The sequence below is a fragment of the Misgurnus anguillicaudatus genome, chromosome 25 (genome assembly GCF_027580225.2).
Source record: "Misgurnus anguillicaudatus chromosome 25, ASM2758022v2, whole genome shotgun sequence".
NCBI lineage: Eukaryota > Metazoa > Chordata > Actinopteri > Cypriniformes > Cobitidae > Misgurnus > Misgurnus anguillicaudatus.
In genome coordinates this window covers 23,235,447-23,261,923 of record NC_073361.2, presented here as the reverse complement: position 1 = coordinate 23,261,923, position 26,477 = coordinate 23,235,447, and the positions used below count along the sequence as shown (strand labels likewise).

General features: G+C 37.4%; 1 protein-coding gene across 1 annotated transcript in view; it reads left to right on the top strand.

Annotated features, from left to right (window-relative positions):
- The window catches only part of cnksr2a (connector enhancer of kinase suppressor of Ras 2a), a 111,052-nt gene that overhangs the window by 46,672 nt on the left and 37,903 nt on the right, over window positions 1-26,477 (top strand). The window contains exons 4-13 of the mRNA XM_073863851.1: window positions 903-990; window positions 5,229-5,270; window positions 8,762-8,881; window positions 9,286-9,345; window positions 9,683-9,751; window positions 13,475-13,621; window positions 16,594-16,730; window positions 18,647-18,840; window positions 19,734-19,823; window positions 24,971-25,179. Of these exons, the coding sequence (XP_073719952.1) occupies window positions 903-990; window positions 5,229-5,270; window positions 8,762-8,881; window positions 9,286-9,345; window positions 9,683-9,751; window positions 13,475-13,621; window positions 16,594-16,730; window positions 18,647-18,840; window positions 19,734-19,823; window positions 24,971-25,179 (1,156 nt within the window). The remainder of the gene's footprint in view (window positions 1-902; window positions 991-5,228; window positions 5,271-8,761; window positions 8,882-9,285; window positions 9,346-9,682; window positions 9,752-13,474; window positions 13,622-16,593; window positions 16,731-18,646; window positions 18,841-19,733; window positions 19,824-24,970; window positions 25,180-26,477) is intronic.

Sequence of the window (26,477 nt, the reverse complement as noted above, 5' to 3'; positions counted from 1 at the left end):
GTTCCTGTCCCTTCCTACTCCCTTTTGTGCCCTTCAGTTTGTTCAGACGCTTCTTGTAAAGCCCCTGTCTGCGTCCATGCATGCTGACAGATGTCCTTGAACCGCGGTCAGATGCTGCCAGCGTGCGTATCTACCACAAAGTGATATTTGGAAATCGAATGAAGCCAGTGACATTTAAAAGCTGCGTTGAAATATCTGAGGGGGATTTATGTATGCAGGAAAAGCTGCATTCTTAATCCGGTTTAGGGAAGATACTTTGACTCTGGAATAGGGTTTGGAAGTGCTTTGAATGAACTGAATGAATGATTTTAAGCCTATTGGTGATGATGTATTGTTTGATTTTCTTAAACTGTAAGGAGTGTGCGTCAGCTTTTGTTCCCAGCAGTCTTAGAGAACATTTAGAGAAGGATGGAAACGGCGGACCAATGTTCCCGCAGTCCTGTATATATAGCACACAGCCTCAATACACACGACCCACATTTACTTTGTCAGTCACAGGAAGAGAGAGAAACTGGGTCTAGAGTACACTCTTGGCCAACAGGGATAAGATATTCAAAAACATAGCCAAATGCAGATTTGAGAAGTGTACAAACACACATACAGCACATTCAAGACAATGGAGTTTAATTTGACATGTGTACAGAAGGCTCAACGGTAAGGATGACTGGATGGCCTCGGGGCCCGGTTGAGGGGACTGTCACTTGTGCCTTGCAAGCATGGACATTTAACTTTCTGTAATGTCACTAAAGTAATGACTTGTAAAAGGTTTTGTCAACATTGCAGGAATAACTTGGGTGGCAAATGCTAACATTAACACAACACGCACACTTATGTTGTCTATCTCGTGTGTCTGCTGTTAAGAATGATCTAATGGTTAATTCCAGGTGTTACTTTTTTTGCAGGTCACCATTCGCTGCCGTAACAGACTATTCTGTGACCCGGAACAATGTGATCCAGTTGTGCCTGGAACTCACTACTATAGTACAGCAGGTATTGACACAGCTATCACAGATCCACATTGGCTATTGGCATTTCATCCTGGCCCTGTGACCTAAACAAAAAGAGTCCAATGCAGGTGGGAAAATATGTAATTTATAGATATAGCATAGGTCACATATGGCTCTAGTCTAGCTTTGGGGAAGGACAGACAAAGGAGATTTACTGTAGCATGGAAATTGAGTTCAAAGGTGCACTAGGTACTTTTATGCTATGCTAAACGATTTAAAGGGACACACCAAAATATGTTCATTTTCCAGCTCCCCTAGAGTTAAACATTTAATTCTTATCATTTTGGCATCCATTCAGCTGATCTCCGGGTCTGGCGCTAGCACTTTTAGCATAGCATAGCTTAGCGTAATCCATTGAATCTGATTAGACCATTAGCATTGCGCTAAAAATAACCAAAGAGTTTCGATATTTTTGATATTTAAAACTTCTTCTCTTCTGTAGTTACATCGTGTACTAAGACAGACGGAAAATTAAAAGCTACGATTTTCTAGGCAGATATGGAACTATACTCTCAAACTAGTGTAATAATCAAAGACTTTGCTGATGTAACATGGCTGCAGCAGGCGTAGTGATATTATGCATTGCCCGAAAATAGTCCCCTTGGTTACTTTCAATAGCAGGGGACTATTTTAGGGCAGTGCGTAATATCACGATGTAACTACAGAAGAGTCAAATTTTAAATAGGAAAAATTTTTAGCGTGATGCTAATGGTCTATCAGATTCAATGGATTATGCTAAGCTATGCTAAAAGTGCTAGCGCCAGACCCAGGGATCAGCTGAATGTATTCCAAAACGGTAAGAATTAAATGTTTAACTCTAGGGGAGCTGGAAAATGAGCTTATTTTCAAAAAAGTGGAGTGTCCTTTTAACAGTGTTGTAGAAGTTGTTCTTACATTTATTGCAGTGCATGCAGAATCATTACAGAAATTAAGGGGAGTTACTAAGACAAAATCTCACACATGTACACTTACCCAAACACACAAAATATGCATACACTTTGTGGTGATCCACGGGTTGAGTGACAGCTCCAGTGAATACTGTAGGTGCAGAGATGCTAAGGGGTGTTCGGATGGAAAGAGAAGTAAATCAATGCGGTTTCATTTTCCGGTAACACTAGTCTCTTTTACTCTCTATTTCTTACTCGATGGCTCACAGGTCTTTGTCAGTGTGTTAGAGTCGCAGTTGGAAGGGCAGGTTATTACTATTTCGTGATGAAGAGGAGGAGGAGGTGCAGGTGAAAGCGGAGATCTACTCCAATCAATACAGCAGCTTGCGACAGATTTGGAGGAGGAAATGAAAATGGCCAAATAAAAGATGACAAAAACAAGCTTGAAGCTGAGGAAAATAGTTTTGTGCACATACTAGAAGAAAAATCCAGCCAGCCAGACATTGTTGGGTTTGGGGTCAGTGAATGACACAAAAAAGCAAGAGTGAGGGTTTCCATGGTGATTGCTGATGATGGCTAGGTTTGAGTTCAGTTTCTACATGCAATACTATGGTACATAGGTGGTGAATGCGTCATATAGTCTGGTTTGTCTATCCAATAGCCTCACAGTGAAACCTGAGTGACATACAGAAAGAAAATTGCTTATAAAGGCACTGCATGTGGTATTAAATTTAAAAATGTCACACTGACTAGACACAAGCAATGATCTGCGTCAGACAAAAATTGCTATTTACTCAAAGTATGTATTGCTTTTACAAAAGATGATAGATGCCACAATCTGTTACTACCCATACGGCCAAAAAATATATTTTAAATATATATACAAAAAATGGCCAAAAAATATATTTGCTTAAATATATTTTGGAATATGTTTACAAAAATATATTTTCACCAATATTTTTTGGCTTTGTTTTGTATATTTTGAAATATATTTTAAAAGTAGGGGTGCACTGATAAATGCCAATATACACTATTATTATACGTGGCCGATAATTATTATGAATTGCACAGCCGATATTATACACAGCTATTTCATGTACTACGGCTTTTGATCAGTAAGTCCTTATCGATCTGAAATTACTATTAGTTTGGGTCGTTTATAACATGCATTTGAAAAAGCAACACTCGTCAAACATAATCATTATACATAATATTCTTTATTATCATGAAAATACCTGAAAAGGTTTGAAGAACAGCAATATAAATATATCCTTAAGACATTTCCTGGAGATGCGTGTCATAGCTGCGTGTGTATGGTTCTTCGTCTGCAGCGCATATTGAGTTTCTGCACGAGAGCGCCCTCTGGCTCATGGATGTAGCAGCATTTCACCGTAATTCATTAAAGCGTAACTAAACCCCTGGTCAGAGCTTGACTCCACCCACTGGCAATATTTGAAAAATGCAAGAAAAGTGGGCAGATCCCAAGGGAGATAGAGGGGACAAACTAAGCTCGTACCAAATGTGTGGTGAGATCGTAACAAGGGAGTGGTGAGCTTGAACCTGCTTACGTCACGAGTTCTTTTTTGGACCCAACATCCAATAGGAAAATTCAACTGCAGTAGCCACCGTTCAACCTGAAGAGGGCAGCACTCAGACGTTTTTACACCATATATTATAGTATTGAAAGACTTTATATCCAAAATGTCAAAAAACTTACTAAAATAAATGAACAGCACTAATAAAGCATCATTTTTACAGATCATTAACTAAAAAAAAGTTGGTTTAGGGTTTTGTTACTCTTTAAAAAGCATAGCAAGCATCATCGGCCAATATATCGGTGCACCCCTATTTAAAAGTAAATACATTTTAAAGCATTAGAAAATATATTTAGCCCTTCATATATTTGAATTCAAGAAAATATATTCACGTCACATTGGAAGAAAAACTCAAAACATTTTAAAAAGGTTCAAATAAAATATAGTTTCAACTTAAAAAATATTCTTTATAAAATTTACTTATTTAGCATATATTTAAAATATATTTAGCCATATCGAATGTGTTGTAAAATTTGAAATGTATTTGCTTGCATTGAAATACATTTTGAAATATATGTTGATATATGAAGGTTAAAAACGAAATATATTTTCAAATTCAAAAATATATTCAATTGAGTATAACATTTTACAAAATGTATTTAGCATATATTTAAAATTTATTTTTAGCCAGAGAAATGTATTTTTTGCAGTATGGGTATGAATAGTGAAAAATGCAACGATCAAATGTTGTGAGGTACTTGTCAACGTTTGCATTTGTGTAGTAGCTTAAAGCCCAGAGTATAGTCTGATTTTTATCTGTACACAAACGCAGTCAAACGCACGCGCTCGATTGAACGCACCCGCAAGGTCGAACGCACAGCCTTGCTTGCAAAGTAGGGTTTATTTGACTCGTGTACACAGAGTATCGACACATGCGCATTGTGACAAAATGCAATTCATCTCCTTGGCTACACACTGTACTATATTCCCCTGTACGCTCTTCTGATGATAAAAATTGCATCACGCTCACTGTACGTGCGAACCCTCGCTTTAGAAACAAAATTTATGTTACAGCTGATGTTAATTGTTGATAGAAATAAGTTGTTTACTCTAAAAATGGCTGAGTTATTTTTAAGCCATGTTGAGTAAATATTAAACACAGTATATTAAACACACCACTGGGTTAAAATTGACCCAATGCAGGGTTGTTGTTTTAACCAAACTGCTGGGTTATTACACCCCATGGTTGCATAACAACAACTCAACATTGGGTAATTTTTAACCCAGCATGTGTTTTGTCCAATATTTACCCATTATGGATCAAAATAACCCAGCCATTTTTAGAGTATGTGATATCATGCAATTTTAGAGATATCGCCATTCGCCATTTAAGTAGAATTGTATGACTAAAATAGCAGCATGGAGGTGTTGCAAACATGGCCGCCAAGTGCAGAGTCTCCCTAAAGGGCTGTTGATGATAGTAAGCCACAGAATCACCTCAACATACAGACTGCAATTCACAGGAGCTCTGCATGGCCGCCATCGGGGACCTGTGGAGCTCCTTTAAATATCTCCATCAGAGCCTGAATGTTAAATCAGACCCGGGGCTCTCCTCCGTTCAGCCTTCCCATATTAGATTAGTATTTGAAGAAAAAGAAAGTGTGTGACCCAGCTGTTTAGAAAATGATCTCATCCACTTTGCACAGTAAATGTTTTCCCAACTGCTTGGTGTATGCGAGAGTGTGTGTCGCGGCCTAAACTGTTTAAAATGATGGTAATATCTTACTCTCTTCACGCAGGACTGCACCGTCTATGAAACTGAAAATAAGATCCTCCATGTGGTAAGTGTTTTTACTGTGATTTACGCTGCGATGTCAGAGTCATAATGACCTGTAATGTTCCTCCTGTGAGCTCTGCCCTCATTACCTGTAAGCCGTAAGGATGTTCGGTGTATTTCATCACAGACTAGAGTATTACTACGTGCTAGAATAAACCAATCTTGAGTCCTGACTGTGTTTATGACTATGATGTGATGTGAATTTGTCTACATGCTTGTCTCATTGCATTGCATTGCAGAGCGAGTTAGCAGTTCCTTTAATTGATCAATTAATGCATTCCATAAGAATCAAACCAATGACCTTGAGGTTGCTTGAGGTGGCATGCTTTACCACATAAAGGAAAACACCACCGTTTTTTAAATATTTTACTATGTTCTTAACTTGGATGAATTAATACATACCTATATTTTTTTAATGCATGCACGTTTAATCTTTGTACAGCGCCTCAAGAATGTGTTAGCATTTAGCCTAGCCCCATTCATTCCTATGGCTCCAAACAGGAATGGAGTAGAAGCCATCAAAAACTTCCATGTTTCCCTATTTAAAGACTGTTAAATGACTAGTTACACGAGTAAGTATGGTGCCACAAAATAAGACTTTTGTTTGGAACCATAGGAATGAATGGGGCTAGGCCAGTGCTTCTCAAATAGTGGGGCGGGACCCCCAGGGGGGGGCTCGAAGAGACACCAGGGGGGGCGCGTGAGACCCCGAGGAAAATACTTTTTCAGGAAGTTATTTTTTTTGCACCGTCACTTAAAGACATTACACCCCAAACACGCTGATAAGCCGCTTGAGTTTTTTATTATTATTTATTGATTATATTTAATTTAATTTTTCAGTATCAAATGGTCAAAAAATATACTGTAAATAAGGTTTTTTTTTCAGGCAAATTGATGCATTTTAAGTCTTTTCTGTTACAGACTAAAAAACAATGTTAATAAAGTTATTCTTTGTTGTAAGTTGATTGATATTTCTTTTTTTGTGTTTTCTTTAATGTTAATAAGGGTACAATGCTTTGCAGATGTTTCATTTTATAGACAAATTATACTATTTACAGTCGCGGCGGAGAGTTGGGGGGGGGCGCGAAATGTTTAGTTCTTCTTAGGGGGGGCGTGACAGAAAATAATTGAGAAGCACTGGGCTACAGGTAGGCTAAATGCTAATATATTCAAGAAGCGCTGTACAAAGATTAAAAGTGCACACATTGGAAAAAGATAGGTATGTATTAATGTATCTTAAGTTAAGGTAAAAACATAGTACAATATTGAAAAACGGTGGTGTTTTCCTTTAAGCTTTAGAAACACTGCACTGTAGTGTTCCTTGGGGTTGCTGGATTTTTCTATATGATTCACCCAGGTAGTTTTTTCCCATACATTTTTTCCCTTATATTTGTTTTCCTATATAAGATTTTAAATGCATTTATTTATTGACATTAATTTGAATGTTAATGTTTTTAAATAATGTGATTCTTCATGTAAGTTTTTATAGTGTTAAAGTGAAAATTATGTGAACGTGCAGGCATTCCATTAGCTACGCAAACGTCATGGGTTCGATACCCAGGGAACAAATATTGATCAAATGTATATCTTGAATACACGTAAGTCACTTTGGAAAACACATCTGCCAAACGCATAAGCGTAAATGCATGAATGTATTGCACTAGTTCAGGCCCTGAGGTGAAGATCCCCTTGGAGTCACATGAGACCCACAGCTCGTCTCTGTGTGCGATTCCTCGCTCTTCTGTTTGTGTGTATGTGGCGGGTCCTGTTGTCGCCACAGACTGCTGGGTTGGGCACAGCTGTCATTCTCGCTGAGTCCCACAGCTATAAATACCTTCACATTGCTCCTGCTAGCAGCCGATTTCATTCCCCTGCACCGCCCCACCTCAAATACTGAATGTAGGAGGAGAAACAAACTCGCCAGTGACATCAGATGAAAGAGCCAGAGAGTGTTGAAACCAAAGCGCAAATTGAATTAAAATGCTGCAGAAGCCTATAAAGTGAATTTGTATGCTGGGCAGAGAAAATCCAGGTTAATCCGGATGCAGCTTTTTAGTCAAGTAAAATATAAACATTTTTAGCTAATAGAAAATTTTATTCAAATTTAAAATTAGACAATGATAAACTGGAAGAAAGTTATAGGGAAAGACAATAATTAAACATCAGTGACTTTTAAAATTGATAAATAAATAAAGTGAATACAGTAGAAGGATATTTTTTATATCGTATTTAATGCTATCCATAATTATTTATGTTTTTCTATGCACTGTTATTTTTTACTTGAATTAAAAAAGAGAAGTATGTCACTAAGGCAAAAAAGACAGAAAAAAATTTAGATTTTAAATTTAGGGTTTTAGCAAATTTATCTTCTTTATGCGCGTTGAAATAATATGAAAAATAATATTGAAAAAAATGTAAATATATAAATCAAAATAATACCTCTTTAGTTATAGAGTATGTTATTATTGCCTACATGTGGAATTAGTTGTTTTCGCATTTAGAAGATTTTTTAGTATGAACGTTTTTTTTTTATTTTAAATTTGTTTATGAAAACATCCATGCGCACATTCTACACACAAATGTTTGCAAGCACATGCTTAGTGAATGAGACCCAGTACTAAGACCGATGGAAAATTATAGGATTAGTCAATTTTCTTAAAATATATCCAGATACAGTAAATTACTCACCACCATGTCATCCAAAATGTTGATGTCTTTCTTTGTGAAATTATGTTTTTTAAGAGAAACATTCCAGGATTTTTCTCATTTTAATGGACTTTAATGGACCCCAACACTTAACAGTTTTTATACAGTTTAATATTGCAGTTTCAATGCAACTTCAAAGGACTCTAAATGATCCCAAATGAGGCGAAAACGATTTTTGGCAACAAAAAAAGCACTTTTAAACCACAACTTCACCTCTTCCTCCGGCTGTGTGACGAGCCAGCACGACCTCACATGATTGCGTAATGCCGTGGAAAGGTCACGTGTTATGAAACGCACATTTGCGGACCATTTTAAACAATAAACTGACACAAAGACATTCATTAGTATCATTCGACATACAACAACATCGGAACGGTCCTCTTTCTCCAAACTTGTAAACACTTGGGCGTAATTTCGATATGTTAGCCGTGAACTCTTGACGTGATGACGTATTACGTGAGGTCGCGCTGACTCGTCACAGCACCTAGGGGAGACGCGAAGTTGTGGTTTAAAAGTGCATATTTTTGATTTTTCTTGCCAAAAATGACAATTGTTTTGCTAGATAAGACCCTTATGCCTGGTTTGAGATCGTTTAGAGTCCTTTGAAGCTGCGTTGATATTAACATGCAATATTAAGCTGCATTTTTATCCAGCGACTTACCAATACAGAAACATTTTATAAGCACATTCAAACCCATGACATTGGCGCTGTTAACAGCATGCTTTACTAATTGAACTACAGGAATATATAGATATGTAAATGACATGCTCTGTGTCTTTTTTCCTTAGTGTAAGACTTTATCTGGAGTGTGTGATCACATCATCTCACTCTCATCAGACCCGCTGGTATCCCAGTCAGCGCATCTGGAGGTGGTTCAGCTGGCTAACATCAAACCCACAGAGGGTCTGGTAAGATCTTACATACGCAATCATTTCACAATGATACCGTAACAGATAAGTTAAACTTTGTGTATGCATATACTGTACATGTGAGTCTGTGTCTGTTTGAACAGGAAAACTAAGCATGAATATGATTCAGATGAAATGGAGATTTCTTGTCTGTGTGTGAATATATGCATGAATGCATGTGTTGATCTAATCAGAAGTGTCTTGTGTTACTATTTCAGACAAGACTAGACAAGAATGACTAGACATAGTTCTGTTTTCATTTTATGTTTTGATGGAAAGGAAAATTTGGTATTAAAGGAATAGTTAAACCCTATTGTTGATCAGTTAACAATGACATTTTTTTTATTTTGAGACTATTCATCAGGCTACTAAATTATTCTTGTGTGTCTGTTTTTTTTTTAAAGGGAATGTATATTAAATCCACATATGATGGACTTCATGTTATAACAGGAACCACAGAGGGGGTAAGAACAGGCCATTGTTTTTGTGTAGGCTATGTGTGTGTGTCTAATGCATATAATGTCCAAATGTTGCAGATAAATGTATTGATACTTGGCAAATGATTGCCCTCAAATAAGAGAGACTGAAAGAGAGAGAGACAACTATTAGACAAGACAGGTACAAATGTCGCAGATCATGTTAAAAATCTAGTAGTACAAAAAAAGGCATTAACCCAGGATACCTGTTTTGTCATGTGTTTTGTATATGATAATACCATTATTTGGTATTTATAAGACCTGCTGTTTCATCCTTTATCATTCTCTTCCATTTCCCATCTCTGTCTGCCCCTTTCCTTCTCAGTCTCCAGCCGACCGCTGTAAAAAGATCCATGCAGGGGATGAGGTCATCCAGGTGAACCATCAGACCGTAGTAAGTGTCATTCTCTCAGTCCATTTTACTCATCTCGCACTTCTCCATCCATTCATCCATTCATTTTCCTCCACGTTTAAGATTCACTTGACGTTTGCTGGCAGGTGTCCCCCTCCTCTATTTGTGTGTGCATAGGATTTTGTGGGACTGAATTTGAGGTATTTGTATGCACCTGAATTGGTTTTTAGCATGGATTCTGACCTTTTAATTGGATTGTGCATCGGTCAGATGTGACCAATCCAAATCCATTACTTTGTGTAAGTCATGAACGTTACTGTCAAGCTCACCATAAAAGTATCAACAAAGTATCAGTAAAGTAGTTCATATATTCCAGGTCTTCCAAAGTCACGTGAGCTTAGTGTAAGGAGCAGATTTGGGTCAGAGGGCGTGGCAATCAAGGGGGCGGGGCGTATGCATCATGATGAAAATTAAAATATTTTTATAAAATAAAAAAATATATATTTTTAAAACACTCAAATAAAACTTAATTTTGAAGAAACTATGACAATAAATGAACACATACTAGATTATTAATGTTTTTACCTTTAACGGGAATAGCTGCGTGATGAAGTGAAACTAAAGGGTTAATAAACACAAACTAAAGCAGATGTTGTAGAACGTCTGGCGAACGATGATAGATTTTTTTCAAAATTGTAAAAACTGATTATTATTTCCCACTATTAATTACATTATCTTAAAGGAGTGTAACTACTGTAGCATGTAAATAATGCACATACATAACGTGAGCAAGAGCGCTCAACAATTATATCGAATCAACAGACACGTGAAACCCTAGCAGGTTGCTCAAACAACAAAATCACCAGCTAACTTACTTTCAATTTGCAAGAACTATACACTAATACAATAACAGGCTTAAATAAACCTAAAACATAAGTCCACTTTCAGTTCTCACGGACACGCGTTTTATCAACTGGCTATCCTCCAGACATGACGAACCACGTCTTGCCCTGCTGAAAAAACCAGCATACCAGCAAGACCAGTTGTGTTTTGGTGCTGGTTTGCTAGTGAACACCTAGTGAACGTGGTGAGCGTTGGTTGCCATGGGAACGTTGCGCAGTGACTCTCATGAATCACGTCGAAGATGGTGTTGTTACCTGAAGCTAGTTATTATAGTTTAAGAAGTAAAAATATGGATTTTTTCTTACAAAGTTGCATCGATTACCAGCAGAAGATTTTTATTTAGCCCCTTGGTGCCGGGTGGATTACTTCTGTTAAAGATGGATGCACTTTTTTGCCGTTTAAAGCAAGTTGTTGTTCCCTGATCCCTGCTTTCTTTCATTATGTATCTCGGATTGCTTGAGGGTGAGTAAATCATGGGGTAATTTGGATATTTGGATCCTTTTACATATTTCTAAAAATGGGGCTACCATATTTCCTAAATTTGACTAAATTTATGCTCTTTCATGCTGATTTTGTTAAACTTAATGTGTTTCCAAGTGAAGAGTTTGTTTAAAACATAAGAGTCTTTAAATGAGGTGTAGTGGAGTGCGTTTTTAAGGATGGTCGTTCCATGACGCATTTACAGAAAGTGATTTTAGCTTTTTTGTGTGTGCATATTGAGTGCGCTAATAGGTACTTCAGTGACTGTACTTATTTAGGTTTGCCTTCAATTAGTGAATAAAGAGGTATTTCTGCGCTATTTCTGCGCGTGTGTGTGTGTGTGTGTGTGTGTGTGTGTTTGCGCGCGCAAGCAATTGCTTACAGAGTTATGAAATCAATTCTCTTTGAAGGGTGTCCTTATTGTTTGATGTGTATGAGGCGTTGAATAATTCTTTGAATATTTGAATAGTACTGTTGCATGGTTTATGAAGTAATTTAAGCCGAATGGTAAATATTCCCTCTTCATTATCTCAACAATTACACGTAGGCTATACTGAGGCCAATATTTAAAGGGATAGTTCACCGGAAAATGCAAATTATCTCATTATTTTTATAGGTCTTCTCCCATATATTAACTTATCTCTTAGTGTCACAATATGTACGTTAGTGTTTCTTCCATTTTGATTGTTTTCATAATAAAAGATCAATAACATTAAGACCTCATTCATTCTTGAGTAATTAGATTATGGTAATATTGCTTCATAATTGATTAAAAGTGCCTTTAGTATGTGATAAGCGATACAAATTTGGCTTGTAGCAAAGCACACACACACGTCTTACAGAAAAACAGTTATCTTAATGATTGGTTTATGCTCAATAACAGCCTCAGTAGGCATTATAGAATGGTGCATTGTGGGAGATGCTTTATACGTCGTAACCTAAGTGAAAATGAGTCCCTGTACGTAATAGGATCCGTTTTTGAGGCCCTAACAACCAGACTCAGCTTATCTTTAAGTTTTTTCTCTGTGTGTGTGTGTGTGTGTGTGTGTGTGTGTGTGTGTGTGTGTGTGTGTGTGGACTGAATTGTAGTTATAATTAGTGTGTTCATAAAGTTATATTATAAAATTGGTAGTTCTGGCATTAAAATCTGTTCGGATTAGCAACGATAGATATTAGAAAAATAGTGATAAATAATTTTTTTCAGTATATCACTAGTATAACTGATATACAAGCACTTGTACCTCTTATGCTGCATTTAGGGACCTAAAACAGTTTTAAGTCCTATTTGTGGGATAATTGTTTATTGTTATACTGTATATATAAATGAATTATTTATTAAGCATCAGCGGCTTTAGCATAATGACAATGCCTCTGTTTTATAAATCCAGTACTTTAGGCTACGATGATGTATACACTCTAAAATTGCTGGGTTGATATGAATATATTGGACAAAACACACCACTGGGTAAAAACTACTGTATTATTATAATTTATCACAGTTAATTTTATCACAGTTAAGTGCTTTGCATGGTTTATGGTGATCGTTTTCAAGATTTATTAAACCGTGTCATTAATAATTTAGTTTCATAAATAATCTGTAATGTAAACATCATTTAATGAGTTTGTTTATTTGTATTATTTTAGAAGTATATTTAAATATTAAGTATACTGTGGGCTGAAGAAAAATTATGTATGCATTGCCGCGGCGGTAAAACCTGCCATGTTTACATGCATGCTAATTAACTGAAGGCTTACATATAGACATTTACAGGGAATGTCAAGTGCTTATTAGAGTTATTTTATTGCAGTTTTATTATTCTTTTAAAATAGTTTTTTTATATTTTAAATTTTCATGTTAATTTTAGTTTCTTTTGTAGTGACTTTGCTTTGAGCTTTTCTCATTTAATTAGTTTTTTATTTTTTACAACATTTAAATTTCACTTAGTTTTTTTTTTTTTTATAATTTTGTGGCTCAACTTTTCTAAACTTTTCAAAACTCAACTTTTCTTGTGCCTCAACTTTTCTGCAGAATTTCTTAAAATCATTTACTGCACGTTTTCAAGTAATATTTAGGATGATTTTTATTTAATTTCAAATAACTGACATGTTTTTAATCGTTTAAGTTTTAGTTAACGATAATAACCCTCATGCTTATGTAGATTTAAATGTGAAATCAATTTCCATTGTAATTTTCCTTCATTGGGTAACTCTTATTCTACACGGTGCTTGTGTTACGAGTGACACTTTCTTTATCTTCATATAGTTGACTATTAAAAAACAAATGTTAGTATATCTGATATTTGCTCGTCGGGTGAAACATGTTGTCTCCGTGTGGCGTTTCTGTTAAGTCTGTGTATGTTGAACCTATGTTTGTTGCTGTAGGTGGGCTGGCAGTTGAAAAACTTGGTAAGCTCTCTGCGTGGGGACCCTGCCGGTGTGACATTGACCTTGAAAAAACGCCCTCAGAGCACGCTCACCTCCGCCCCAGCCCTACTAAAGAACATGAGATGGAAGCCCCTGGCCCTGCAGGTATGATTCGAAACAACGTGTCCCCAAAATCTTTTATCGTTTTGGGCTGTATATGGCAATTTAACTCCATCAGTTTCTCGCTGGGAACAAACTTGCATTTGAACTCCATTTCCCATGATGCACCTGTCTGCTTATAGGTAATGTTTTATTTACCCTGAAAGGACGATTTTGTAACTGTCTGCTACAAAACATACCAAAAAGATGCACACAGATAATAATAAACATTAACTTAACGCAAATAAAATGTTCTTTACGCGGCAGTTTCCCAGACAGGGCTTAAATCTAGTCACAGACAAAAATGGATGTTTTAACTAAAAACAGCTTGCACTCACATATCTTAAAATATATCAGTGGCATTGTTTTGTCCCACTGTAATGTTTTTCGTAAGGTATTTTTGTAAAAACTACTTAAATGTTCTAATATAAATAAGGCCTAGTGTTTATAGGGGAAACCACCCCTATTTGTTAAAACCTGTTTAAAAAACATTTGCACACTGTGTTTTTAAAAACAACCGTAAAAATATAAATTTTGATCATTGCATAGCCCTGTTTATCCTTTGAAAAATGAAAAAAAATTCTGGATACATAAAAGAATGGCATTGTATTTCCTTATAAATAATTTTCCAAGTATCATATAATCCTGTATGGCTCAAAATATCCCTAATCTGACTTTAAATACTTTAAAAAAATAGCTGCTTTGTTTAGGAGTTGCCTTTGTGGCATTTATGGTGCTTTTTTAGTCATTTGCACTAACATCGCAAACTGAAAATGTTATGAGAATGTGAAGCGTGTGTGGAGGTGAATGAATTTGTATGTGTCTGTGCTTGTGACAACAGATTAGTTGTTTTAATCGGTTTTTGTGCTGGATTCAAGTTCGGTTGTAGACTTGTGACTCTAGACTAAACTTTTATCAGTTTTCCCCAGACACTCCCAAAACAAATTTTTCTGTGTATCTTGGCGATTGTCTTTTGCATACTTCTTGCATACTGACGGTGTGTTATTTTAAGGTTTTGGGGGTCAACTCTATCTTTTAAGAGTCTTTAAAATCAATGTCTTAATATATTTTTCATCAGAATGGTGTTAGGATTTGGGGTTAGGAACTAAATATGTTTTAATTCTCTAAAGAGATTTTTTAAAAGCCTAATGGAAAAATAAGTATTTGGCTGTTGCGTTTTAGATTGCTTTGCTGCAGGAATTGCGTTTTTAAAACAGTGTGTCTAGTTAAAAAGTAATTTAGCTTTTGAAAGCGTGTCTTGAGACTGCTGCGTTCATTTTCAAGCCAAGAATGTGTATTATGTAAACGTCCCATAAGAAAAGCGTCCAATCGGGATCGTGGCGAACCCGAATCCAGCCTAATTATAAAGGGGCCCCCATTAGGCTGAATATTCAGTGAGTCGCTTAGCCTACCCACAGAGTAGTTGATTTTTTAAAATATGTAGTCTTGCACATGGGTTGTAAGGGACGTGTAATGGTTCAAAGAATGGTAGGTCACTTTGAGTCCTGTTATAAAGATACTGTCTTTAAAGGGGCCATGGCACAATACTTTTTTAAGATGTCGAATAAATCTTTGGTGTCCCTTAGAGCACATATGTGAAGTTTTAGCTCAAAATACCATATAAATAATTTATTATAACATGTTAAAATTGACACTTTGTATGTATGTGCAGAAATGTGTCGTTTTGGGTGTGTCCTTGAAAATGCAAATGAGCTGATGAAATTGAAACACTGGTCACAATGATGGTGGTTTGTTGCAATTAAAACTTAATTGTGCTGTGACTCTTTTTCTCTGCACTAAATGGCAGTGCTGTGATTGGATAGTTCAGATTAAGGGGCGGTATAATTATAATAAGAGCTCCTTATGACATCATAAGGAGAGCCAAATTTCAACAACCTATTTTTTCACGTGCTTGTAGATGAAGGTTTACCAAAACTAAGTTACTGGGTTGATCTTTTTCACATTTTCTAGGTTGATAGAAGCACTGGGGATCCAATCATACCACTTAAAAATGGAAAAAGTCAGATTTTCATGCCATGGCCCTTTAAAACAAATGAATTTCTATACTAGAGTCGGCACTAAGAAAAGTCGAATTTGAGAAATCAATTTCAAAAGTCAAAAATAGTAGACCCGAACAAGGAATCCACTCCATTACTATTAAATATTTGCATTAGCCTCTTTGTATACGATATGTTATGTTTACACGCCATGTCACAACCCCTGTTCCCAATTTTCACTTCATTGTTTTATTTTGGCTTTGAGGTCATTTTGTTCAACATTTACATGCAGAGACATGTTTGCACTTTATCCAGAGTGACTTACAGTGCATTTATATATTCTTTTATTAGTAGTGTTTCCTAGGATTGAACCCATGAACCTGATGCCGCGGTAGAGGCGGCAAAAACGCGATATTCGCACGTAGTTGGACTTTTGAACATTTGAGTTTACTCGCTTCATTCACGCGTGAAAGCCGCATGTGAAATTCTAGTCAATCGAGACATTCACGCGGAAATTCGGGTCATGGGAGGGGCTTCTTTGACTCTGCTGAGACTCCGCTCGCTTCTTGTAATCACGTCACTACTACACCAAGGTCCTGATTGGTTAACTCGGCGCGGAAATCCGCCGAAGTTCAGATTTTTTAACTTGCGCGTTTCCCGCAGCAACGCTCAATTCGCATACCGCACCACAGGATGCCTAATCGCATCTTTGGAGATGGTACAAATGTTTCATTATTTGGAGGAATCCTGACCCAGAGATACTAGTTCACACTTTACTGCAGGCAGCATTGCAGAGCGACACATTAATCTCTATCTCTGCCCTTGTGACTGTCTGGGGATATCTGTATCTAGGTGGTGTCCTGTAAAAAGAGCTCCGTTATTACAGTTAGCTGGGAACTCAGATGTGTTTACCAGTATTGTAAGCTTTGTAGAAGATCTGAACTTTGATCTTTCATTAAAACTTTGATTTTGTCTGCCCAGCAGCCGGTTGTTCCCAGGAGTCCCACCAGCAGCTCAGCCACGCCCACAAGTACAATCAGCACACCCTCAAAGCGGGATAGCTCCGCCCTCCAAGACCTCTATATCCCGCCTCCTCCCCCTGAACCGTATACACCCAGGTAAGCATGCCCGGTACACTTTTGTTTGCATCCGAGCATCTTTAGTTCAGGGTTCCCACGGATCCTTGAAATCCTTGAAAGTTTGCGAATCTGGGAAAAAAATTCAAGGCCCTGGGAAGTTTTTTGAAAATAAACATAGATAGATACAGGTCATTGAAAGTGCTTGAATCTATTTTGTGCAAGAGGTTTCTGGAAAAAAATCCATATTATTCCCTGTATAGTGTAGGATAATATCATAAAAATTCTAGACTTTTTAAGCACACATGCTAAACGGTTCGCTTTACATGCTTAATCTTCTGTATGCGAATGTTGATTCATACCAAAATGCTTTTTTGCATAGTTGTGTTTGACACATGAAAACGTCTCTAGTTACGTATGTACAGTAACTGTGGTTCCCTGAGAAGGGAACGAGGCGCTTCATCTCCCTTGCCATACTTCCTACGTCCCTGTAACGGCGTCTTTGGCAATATTTTAGATAGCGATATACTTCCTGACTCCCGCGTCACCCTGTCTTTGTCGTTAAGCCTCGCCATTGGTTGAATTTGATGTACACATTCAGACGCACTTGGAGGCATCCCCAAAGTGTCACCGCAGTGATGCAGCGCGAGTTTCCTCGAAAGGGAACTGTAACAATGTATCTTAAAAGGTAACATGATGTAACCTTGCTCTCACTTGAATGTGCCCCAACATTTAGTCCTTGAATTTGAGGGTATTGGACCTGGAAAGTCCTTAAAGGAATATTCATTATTCTTAAAAGAAAAATCCAGAAAATTTACTCACCACCATGTCATCCAAAATGTTGATGTCTTTTTTTGTTCAGTCGAGAAGAAATTATGTTTTTTGAGGAAAACACTGCAGGATTTTTCTAATTTTAATGGACTTTAATAGAGCCCACCATTTAATACTTAACTCAACACTTAACAGTTTTTTTCAAAAGACTATAAATGATCCCAAACGAGGCATAAGGGTCTTATCTAGCGAAACGATTGTCATTTTTGACAAGAAAAATAAAAAATATCCACTTTTAAAGCACAACTTCTCGTCTAGATCTGGTCGTGATGCGCCAGGTGACCCCACGCAATACGCCATGACGTCAAGAGGTCACGAACGCGAAACTCCGCCCCAGTGTTTACAAGTGTGTTGAAAGAGGACCGTTCTGACGTTGTTGTATGTCAACTGATACTAATTAATGTCTTTGTGTCAGTTTATTGTTTACAATGGTCCGCAAATGTGCGTTTTATATATGTAACACGTGACCTCCCTACGTCACTACGCATTTACGTTAGGTCGCGCTGGACCGGATCTAGACGAGAAGTTGTGGTTTGAAGGTGGATGTTTTTTGTTTTTCTTGTCAGGGATGACGGTCGTTTCGCTGGATAAGACCCTTATGCCTCATTTGATATCGTTTATAGTCCTTTGAAACCCGTTGAAAAAAACTGTTAAGTGTTGAGTTAAGTATTAAATGTTGGGCTCTATTAAAGTCCATTAAAATGAGAAAAATCCTGCAATGTTTTCCTCAAAAAACACAATTTCCTCTCGACCGAACAAAGAAAGACATCAAAATTTCGGATGAAATGGTGGTGAGTAAATTATCTGGATTTTTCTTTTAAGAAAATGGAATATTCCTTTAAAAGGTCCTTGAATTTGAAGATAACTAAGGTGTGGGAACCCTGTTAGTTATTTAAAGTTTCATTGCAAATGATCGTTTTATAGCACATGCACTACTATTTCAAAGTTTAGGTTCACTTTGTTCTCTCCACATTTTAGTGCACTAATCAAAGCTGCAGGTTTTTAAGTTTATTACATAAACTTTTGAATGGTGATGTACGCTATGAATTCTCTGCACTAGTAAGTATTGACCTAGTAAGTATCTCAACACATGTTTGATTTAGTGGGATTATGTTATATGTGTTTAGAGATGAGAAAGTTGGTCTCTCTGGTGAAGGCGGGCAGCTTGTTGCAAAAGGCTCAGAATCTCCAAACTCATTCCTGGATCAAGAGTACAGACGTCGATTTCCCTTGATGGAAGAGGATGCTGTCCTTTACTGCTACGAGTACGACCCAAACCACGGACCAACAACTTCCCGTCGAGACAGCACACCCACTTACGGTACGCATACACGCACTCATCGGCACAAAAAGTTTTGTTTATAAGCTCATTGCAGCAGGAGTTTAGAAACACTTATCAGGGCTACAAACACATTATCTCTCTCTCTCTCTCGCTTGATATTGGAAATTTGTGCCTTTCTGCACACCATAAAGTTATTTTTTACAGCATTTGCCATAGGGACTAAATATTGACCTAGAAACTTCTGAATAATTTGAATCGCCATGAGGCACACCGTGCTGCTTCGAATATGTGCTGTACGGCACACGATGAACGATATGTTTTTTTCTGTAAGAAAACATCCTGTACCCCATTTCAGTTAGGGGAACAATTCACCCAAAAATGAAAACACTGTTTTTATTGACTCACCCTCACGATTTCTTTTATTCGATTCATTACATCGATTGGTTGCAATGTACACATAAGTTGCATGAAGTATCGTTGTTTACTTCATAGATTTATGAGGCTGTATGTGACTGTGTTTTTGAGAAGGGTTTATAAAGCGAGTCTATCTATAACTAGTTGCCTGCGTAGGGGAGTTGGCTTCAGATTTTCTGTAATTAAACTCTAGGGAGCTGGACTGCACTTTGTTGTATTGAGTTTATGTGTGTGCGTGTGTAGCAGTATATCCAGAGCAAGAGAATTTAGCTAGAGTATAGTGAGTAAATGCCAGCATGGGATTGTGCAGTGCCACAGATCTGTTGACACGCTCCATGTCCGCTGCTTCGCACGAAAAAGAAAGGACACATTAACTGTGACAGTGTTGTCTTCCTCAAACACTCACACAGATCTACCTCAGCTTCTGTAGAGAAAATAGATTGTGCACTGTCATTTTACTTGTGTATCTTTATACACATGTACTGTACTGTATGTACAGATTGATGTTTGTGTTTTAGGTCGATTGAGGCCCATCTCGATGCCTGTAGAGTACAACTGGGTTCCTGACTATGAGGACCCAGCGAGACTGAAGAGAGAAGGTCGGAGAGGTGAGTTTGTGTTGGAGCTTATTCTCCTTTTCACTCTGTGAAATATTAGAGAAATGTGACCCTGTCTGTGAAATCAAAGCTAAAGTGTCATGATGTAATTATATGATTTTGAGCATCAAAGTAGTCATACATAGCCATGGCTTCTTAAAGGTCTCAGTCAATTTTAAAGATATCAAGGTTATATTTTCACAAAATGGTCTTTACATTATGCGGGATAATTTGGTGTAGAAAATCACAGTAAATCACAAAAAAATGTACTTAAAGGAAAACACCACCTTTTTCAATATTTTACTATGTTTTTACCTCAACTTAGACAAATTAATACATGTCTATCTTTTTTCAATACGTGCACTTAATCTTTGTACAGCGCGTCGTGATGTGTTAGCATTTAGCCTATCCCCATTCATTCCTTAGGATCCAAACAGGGATGAATTTAGAACCCACCAAACACTTCCATGTTTTCCCTATTTAACTCTTTCACCGCCAGCGTTTTTTAAAAAAGTTGCCAGCCAGAGCCAGCATTTTTCATGATTTTGAAAGACGGAAAATCTCGTCATTGGCGGGGAAGCGTTTTCTCTTAATTGACGAGATATCTCCTCAATGGCGGCGAAAGAGTTAAAGACTGTTACATGAGTAATTACACGAGTATGTATGTTGGCACAAAACAAAATGTGGCGATTTTTTTAAGTGGATAAAAAATGAGAACTATATTGTATGGCGGAAGAGCACTTAGTTTGCAGCAGTTCGACTTCGGGCGCAGTAATATTGCTGGAAGTTTGAGCAAGAGGGGGAGTAGTCAGGAGTGATGATGTTACTGCGCACCGAGGTCGAAGTGCTGCAAACTAAGTGCTCTTCCCCCATACAATATTGTTTTTGTTTTTTATCTGCTTAAAAAATCGCCACTTTTTATTTTGTGGCACCGTACTTACTCGTGTAAATACTCATGTAAAATAGAGAAAACAAGGAAGTGTTTGGATCCTAAGATATGAATGGGGCTAGGCTAAATGCTAACACATTCACAATGGGCTGTACAACGATTAAAAGTGCACTCAATGATAAAAGATAGGCATGTATTATTTGTCTAAGTTGAGGTAAGAACATAGGAAAATATAAAAAACAGCGATGTTTTCCTTTAAGCTGCGTTTTTACAGACTGGGTCACACTAGCTACGTTTACGTGCAATCGGATTAAGAAAGTCTTCATGTAAACACCCTAATCAATGTGATTGAGGTCATTTGGATGCAAATTTCGATTGTATTGAAAGGGTTGGTGTAGTCCGATCTGTGCTCCGATCGGATGCAAAAAATACCTTGTGCACATGCGCAGAAAAATTGTGCTTATGTTCATGTCTTATATTTACATCATATTTACGTATCACATGATTTTCGTCACAGAAACATTCAATAGCAAGGCAATATGCATTATAAATAAGGTAAAGCGGTCACACACAGTACATTCTGCAGGGTCCATGTGTACTTTCATAAAATTAGGCTACATAAAGCTATAAAATTGCGTTGTGCCTTTCGAAAATGTTGTTTTCATTGCCTCGACGTTGGGGTGGGCGATAAATTTCCTGCGATTCTCATGCGTATCTCATCAGTAAAGCCGGTTTTGTGATTAGTAGTAAATCGGCATCACCTGCATTCAGATTGAGCGGGATTTATTACACAGAGCCGTAGTTCACTGAGAAGCTCGGCAAAATCGCATACATTATCGGAGGCGATTTCTCCACGATTATGAACGTGATTTTGCCTAGCTTCTCGGTAAAATACGGCTCTGTATAGTAAATGCCGCTCCATTTGAAAGCAGGTGATGCCGATTTACTACTAATCACAAAACTGGCATTACTGATGATATATGCATGAGAATCTCAGGCGATTTATCGCCCACCCCTACAGTACCTTGATGAGAGATGCTGTGTGCACTGTTGCCAAGTCCTCTGCTTTTTTCGAGTTCAGATTTGGGCTACTGTTTAAACTGTTTCCACAAGTTGATTTTTTACTGTAAGTTAAATATGAAAGGATTTCATTTATAAGTTGTTTATATTTGGGCTGTGAATAGTCATTGCGATGCTTTTAGGCTAGTTTTGAATGTCCATTGGGATGGTTTTAATACGCGAATCTGGCAACCCTGGCTGTGCGCTTGTGCAGACGTTTGGTTTGGATTTTATAGAATGTACATGTAAACGAAGATTTTAATCAGATTTCAATATTTAGGGTGCATGTAAAATGTACTGTCGTAACCTGCAATCGGCTTAAATTCAGTCGGATTGACGAAATTTGACAAAAACAAGTTGTCAAATGATGACCAACAATAACAAGCAAAGGTAGGCAAATTGTACATGTTGCAAGGGTTACATCATTCAATCGTGAGGGCAAATTTACGAATAAACTTTGCAACCTTCTCAATGATCAGTATAATATTCTATATTTTATATTTGACCAAAGATATTTAATATTAAAAAAATGCGTCACTGGAGATCCCAACAATCAGAATGACCACTCTAGTCCCGCCTCCCAATAAAAAGAGCCAATTGCTGACCGTTAAAGAATGGAATTCTCTGAGAAAGGGAGGGACTTTACGCATGCCCAAAATTAACAGATAATGTTGGTCTTGTCCATGGAGGTGTTGCAAATATGGCGCGATTTGCATAAAAAGACTTTGATTTGACATGAACGAATTATTCTTTTATAGGTAACATGAAATCTTAATGTGACATATTTTAAAAGGAATGTATTAGTCGCCATTGCCAATGATGTAGGATGTGATTTTTTTTTACCACAGTGATTTGATTGAACAGTGAACTGTGATATTATGGGTTAAAATTATTTTCCTCTACCCACACAACCTTGGTTACAGCATCAGAGAAGAAAAGCTGTTTAAGAGGTGAAGCAAATGATTGTATTTTGCAGAAAGATTATATAAATATTTCAACCTTTTGCGCTATGAATCATTCACAATTAAACCAGAGATATTTATTTACAAAAGAAATTAGGGTTCATTTTGATTTGATCCTCACCTGCAAGATCTTTGATACATCTCAGTCTTCACTCTCAAATGAAGAGTGAACTTTTGTGTCACGCCGCCTGGATTTCTATTCAATTTTTCTTTCTTTGTTAATGGGCTCTCGTTCATGGATCCAATTCTCTTCACTGCACAACAGTTCTGGTCCGTGTTGTGCATTGCTGATTACTTCCTCTGGCTGCGTTGCATGCAGTGCCAGGATAACAGTGGTGTCCCTGAGCTCTAACACAAAACCAGTGTGCAACAGGACAGAGATTATGTGAATCGGCTTTTGAACAGTCCAGAACCCCTATCAGAAATTGCAATAATATACAAAAAACGCTTTTTCATTACTTTTAACTATAGTAAGTTGTTGAAGATGTTCATAGGACCATGTCATATCACTTCTTCATAATCACCAAAAGTCTTAAGCCACCATGCCACTATTAGATTTGTTGTTTTTGCAAATGATACAGAGACCGTATTTTTATCAGGCTTTTATGTTTAGGTTCAGTAATTTTACTTTAATGGCAATAAAAATGTTTAGTGGTCTCCTCGAGAACCTGCTGCTATCCAAACCCCTCCATTTTCATTGTTTTATGATATGTGGTGTTGTGAGGCACAACTCTTGATCACCTGGCTGTGTCTTCTGGCTCTCATTTATTTTATCTTGTATTGCAGCGCTGTCTATCTGCATTTAGTATCGTGATGGCTCTCTTATTCGCTAGCTTCCCCAGACTCTTTTATAAGAACTTGGGGAGAAATTGCAGGTGGTATTCTGCCAGATGGTGTTTAGATGAAAAGAAAGATGGTTAAAGAAGAAAGAGGCTCTCAGAAGAGATTGCAAGAGGAGAGACAGAGAGATGTTGGATCAAATCGATTTTGGAGGGAATAATGATGTATTAAGGTCACCTGCACAAATAATGAGCTTGTCATTATTGGTACTTGATGTGATTTGTCATTCATTGTGATTTATCGTTTTAAGCTATCAAATGTTTTACAATAAGCATTCTCTAAATTGCAAAAAAAAAAAAAATGGGAACATTAAAGGTGCTTTTTAATAACTCCATCTTCTACTTGTCAATTTTAACGTGTTTCTTGCAGCAGTTGTTGTAAAAATTGTATGAAATCATAAATTATTATTATAACTCTTTCGCGAGACGTATAAAACTGTAAACCTTTCACTGCTTCAACTTTTCTATCAAAGAAAGGGAATCCAACGGGTAAAGAGGGATCTTCGGAAAACTGTTGCCATGGAGACTCTGACAGGAGCTCTCTTGAATGTTTTACGTCTTATTGGCTGCTGCCGAGCAACGCTGGACTTGAGTGTAAATGCAGGGAAACCCAACAATGGTTGTGGTGGTTCCTAAATCAAAGGACGAGCTCAAATCGGGGCTACTGGGAGCCGGTTCATTCGGCTCACTAATATGGCTGTGACCAATTGGCTCGCTATGCCTATTAGGCAGAATAAGCCTATAGAGTTTGATTGGTTTGGGAAGAGGACACGGGCTTAAATAGCGCTAATGATAGACTTATTTAGAGAGGATGGATCAAAGTGATTGGCCAAGTGAGGTTTTGGGTATTACAAGAGGGGAGATTCTGTTTGGTTGATTGATGGAATACCGATGCCAGATTATTTAATGATTTGAGTCCACAGATGCTCGGGTGAAAAATTTCAATACAGTCTGTATGAATATAAATTTGATTTTCTGCCCGTGCCACAACTAATGGCGATTATTTGACCTACTGTGACTGGTGGAGAGAGAAAGTTGTAATGTAATGGTTGAATTGTATAAATATCTTTTGTGATGTATGTTGTAACCTTTAGTGTTAACTTCGACTCCATGCTGAATGAATTGCCTCAAGTCTGATAAAATCCAGCTTGATTAATTTTGTCGAGTTGTTGGGGTATGGCCCTAACAGTGACCAATAAACTGACAACCCATATCCTCCTTTGATCTGATCCAACAAGTTTTCGCTCGGATTTGAATCCGGTATAGGGAGAATAATGGATTGCCTCAGTTGCAAAGCATTTAATTCCTCTTCCTCTTTAACTTACTCCATAGGAACCCTTTACTCTATGTTAAATGGCTATATAGTAATCTAATTAAATCATTAAATAAAATCTTTATTGTCCCTCTCAGAAAACTCTTTGCTGCGATATGTAAGTGAGGAAAAGGCTGCTGATCTGGCAGTAAGGAGCATGAAGAGAGACACGGGAAAGCGCACCAAGAAAAAGAGCGAAAAGAGCGGAAGCCCGGCCCACTACGCTCTCCTTCCCACCCTTCAGATGGAAGTACTCCGTCAGGAATCCATGAACACGCCTAATCCAGACTCCGCCTCTCTTTACCATGTAAGTAGCCAGTAATAATGCAACCATGTTTAAATGTTTGAATACATTTTATGTAATGTTATATGGATATATATTACATATTTTTATATTTTATAATCATAGAAGGCAAAATATGTAATATTTTTATAATTTTGTACTTCATGCAGCTCTGCGCAGACTGATTGCTGTATGACATCATAGTATCGCGAGATAGATCCAAAAGCGGTATTATAAAATTGCTCGTGTGAGATGTCAAACACGATCGATCTGCGCAGCACAACCCAGTATCACGAAATTACGTACCTATAGTCACATCAATTTGTGAGTCTTTTCTGTGACACTGACACGCTTTTCCGCCTTTTTGCGTGAACATGTCACACATTTCTGTTTACGTGTCACTGTCATGTATTTGTTACTCAACTGTTTTTTCCTATTTTCTTACCATTGTCACTTCGGTTTAGTGTTAGATTTACATAAAATGACATCCTTACCCAAACCCAACTCTAACCCTTATGCCAGGTGACAATGGTTTAAAAATCATAAAATAAAAAAAAATCAGGAAAAAAGTATGAACCAATACTTAAAGTGACTTCCTAACACAAACACCAAATCTAACCCTATACTGAAGCGTGTGGTTTACAAATGCCCAGAGCCGTTTATTGGGCGCTACGAATGTTTTTCAAATGCGTCTGTAGCCAGTCGTTTCAATGATACCAGATGACGTATGTAGAGCGACATAAATTCAAACATCAACAACTGTTATCGGGTACGTGTTCGCACAGCTGAAAGCTATGCAACTAAACCGGTAGCTGTTGATATTGAAAAGCAACACAACTTAGTGGCACTGTGACAACCACATTCGGTAGGCTACAGGCATAATGACAATATGATATTAATAAATACCACTTACCATTTATAAGTTAAAGCTCACGTAACACACGCTGTTTCTGCATTTCTGATATTAATCTGGAGTACCTATAGAGTAGTATGACATCCTTTATATCTCCGAAGAGTCTTTAGTTTAATCAGATTTATAAAAGAAATATTAGCTTTACCGAATCTTTCCGATAACGTACGAAAAAATGAAGAAGGAGGAGTTATAACACGGGAGGAGCGAGTACGAGTCATGCAACACTATACAACACTTTTTTAACTTATGATTCACTACATGTTCCTGTCATTTATATAATATACACGCGCCTATTTCCAACATAAGACAGAAGTCTTACTTACCACGTGTAACTCGTCATGACCCGGTTCTGAAAATCCACCGCATCAAACACACACGCAAAACTCCGCTGCTAATCCTACCCAGTCTC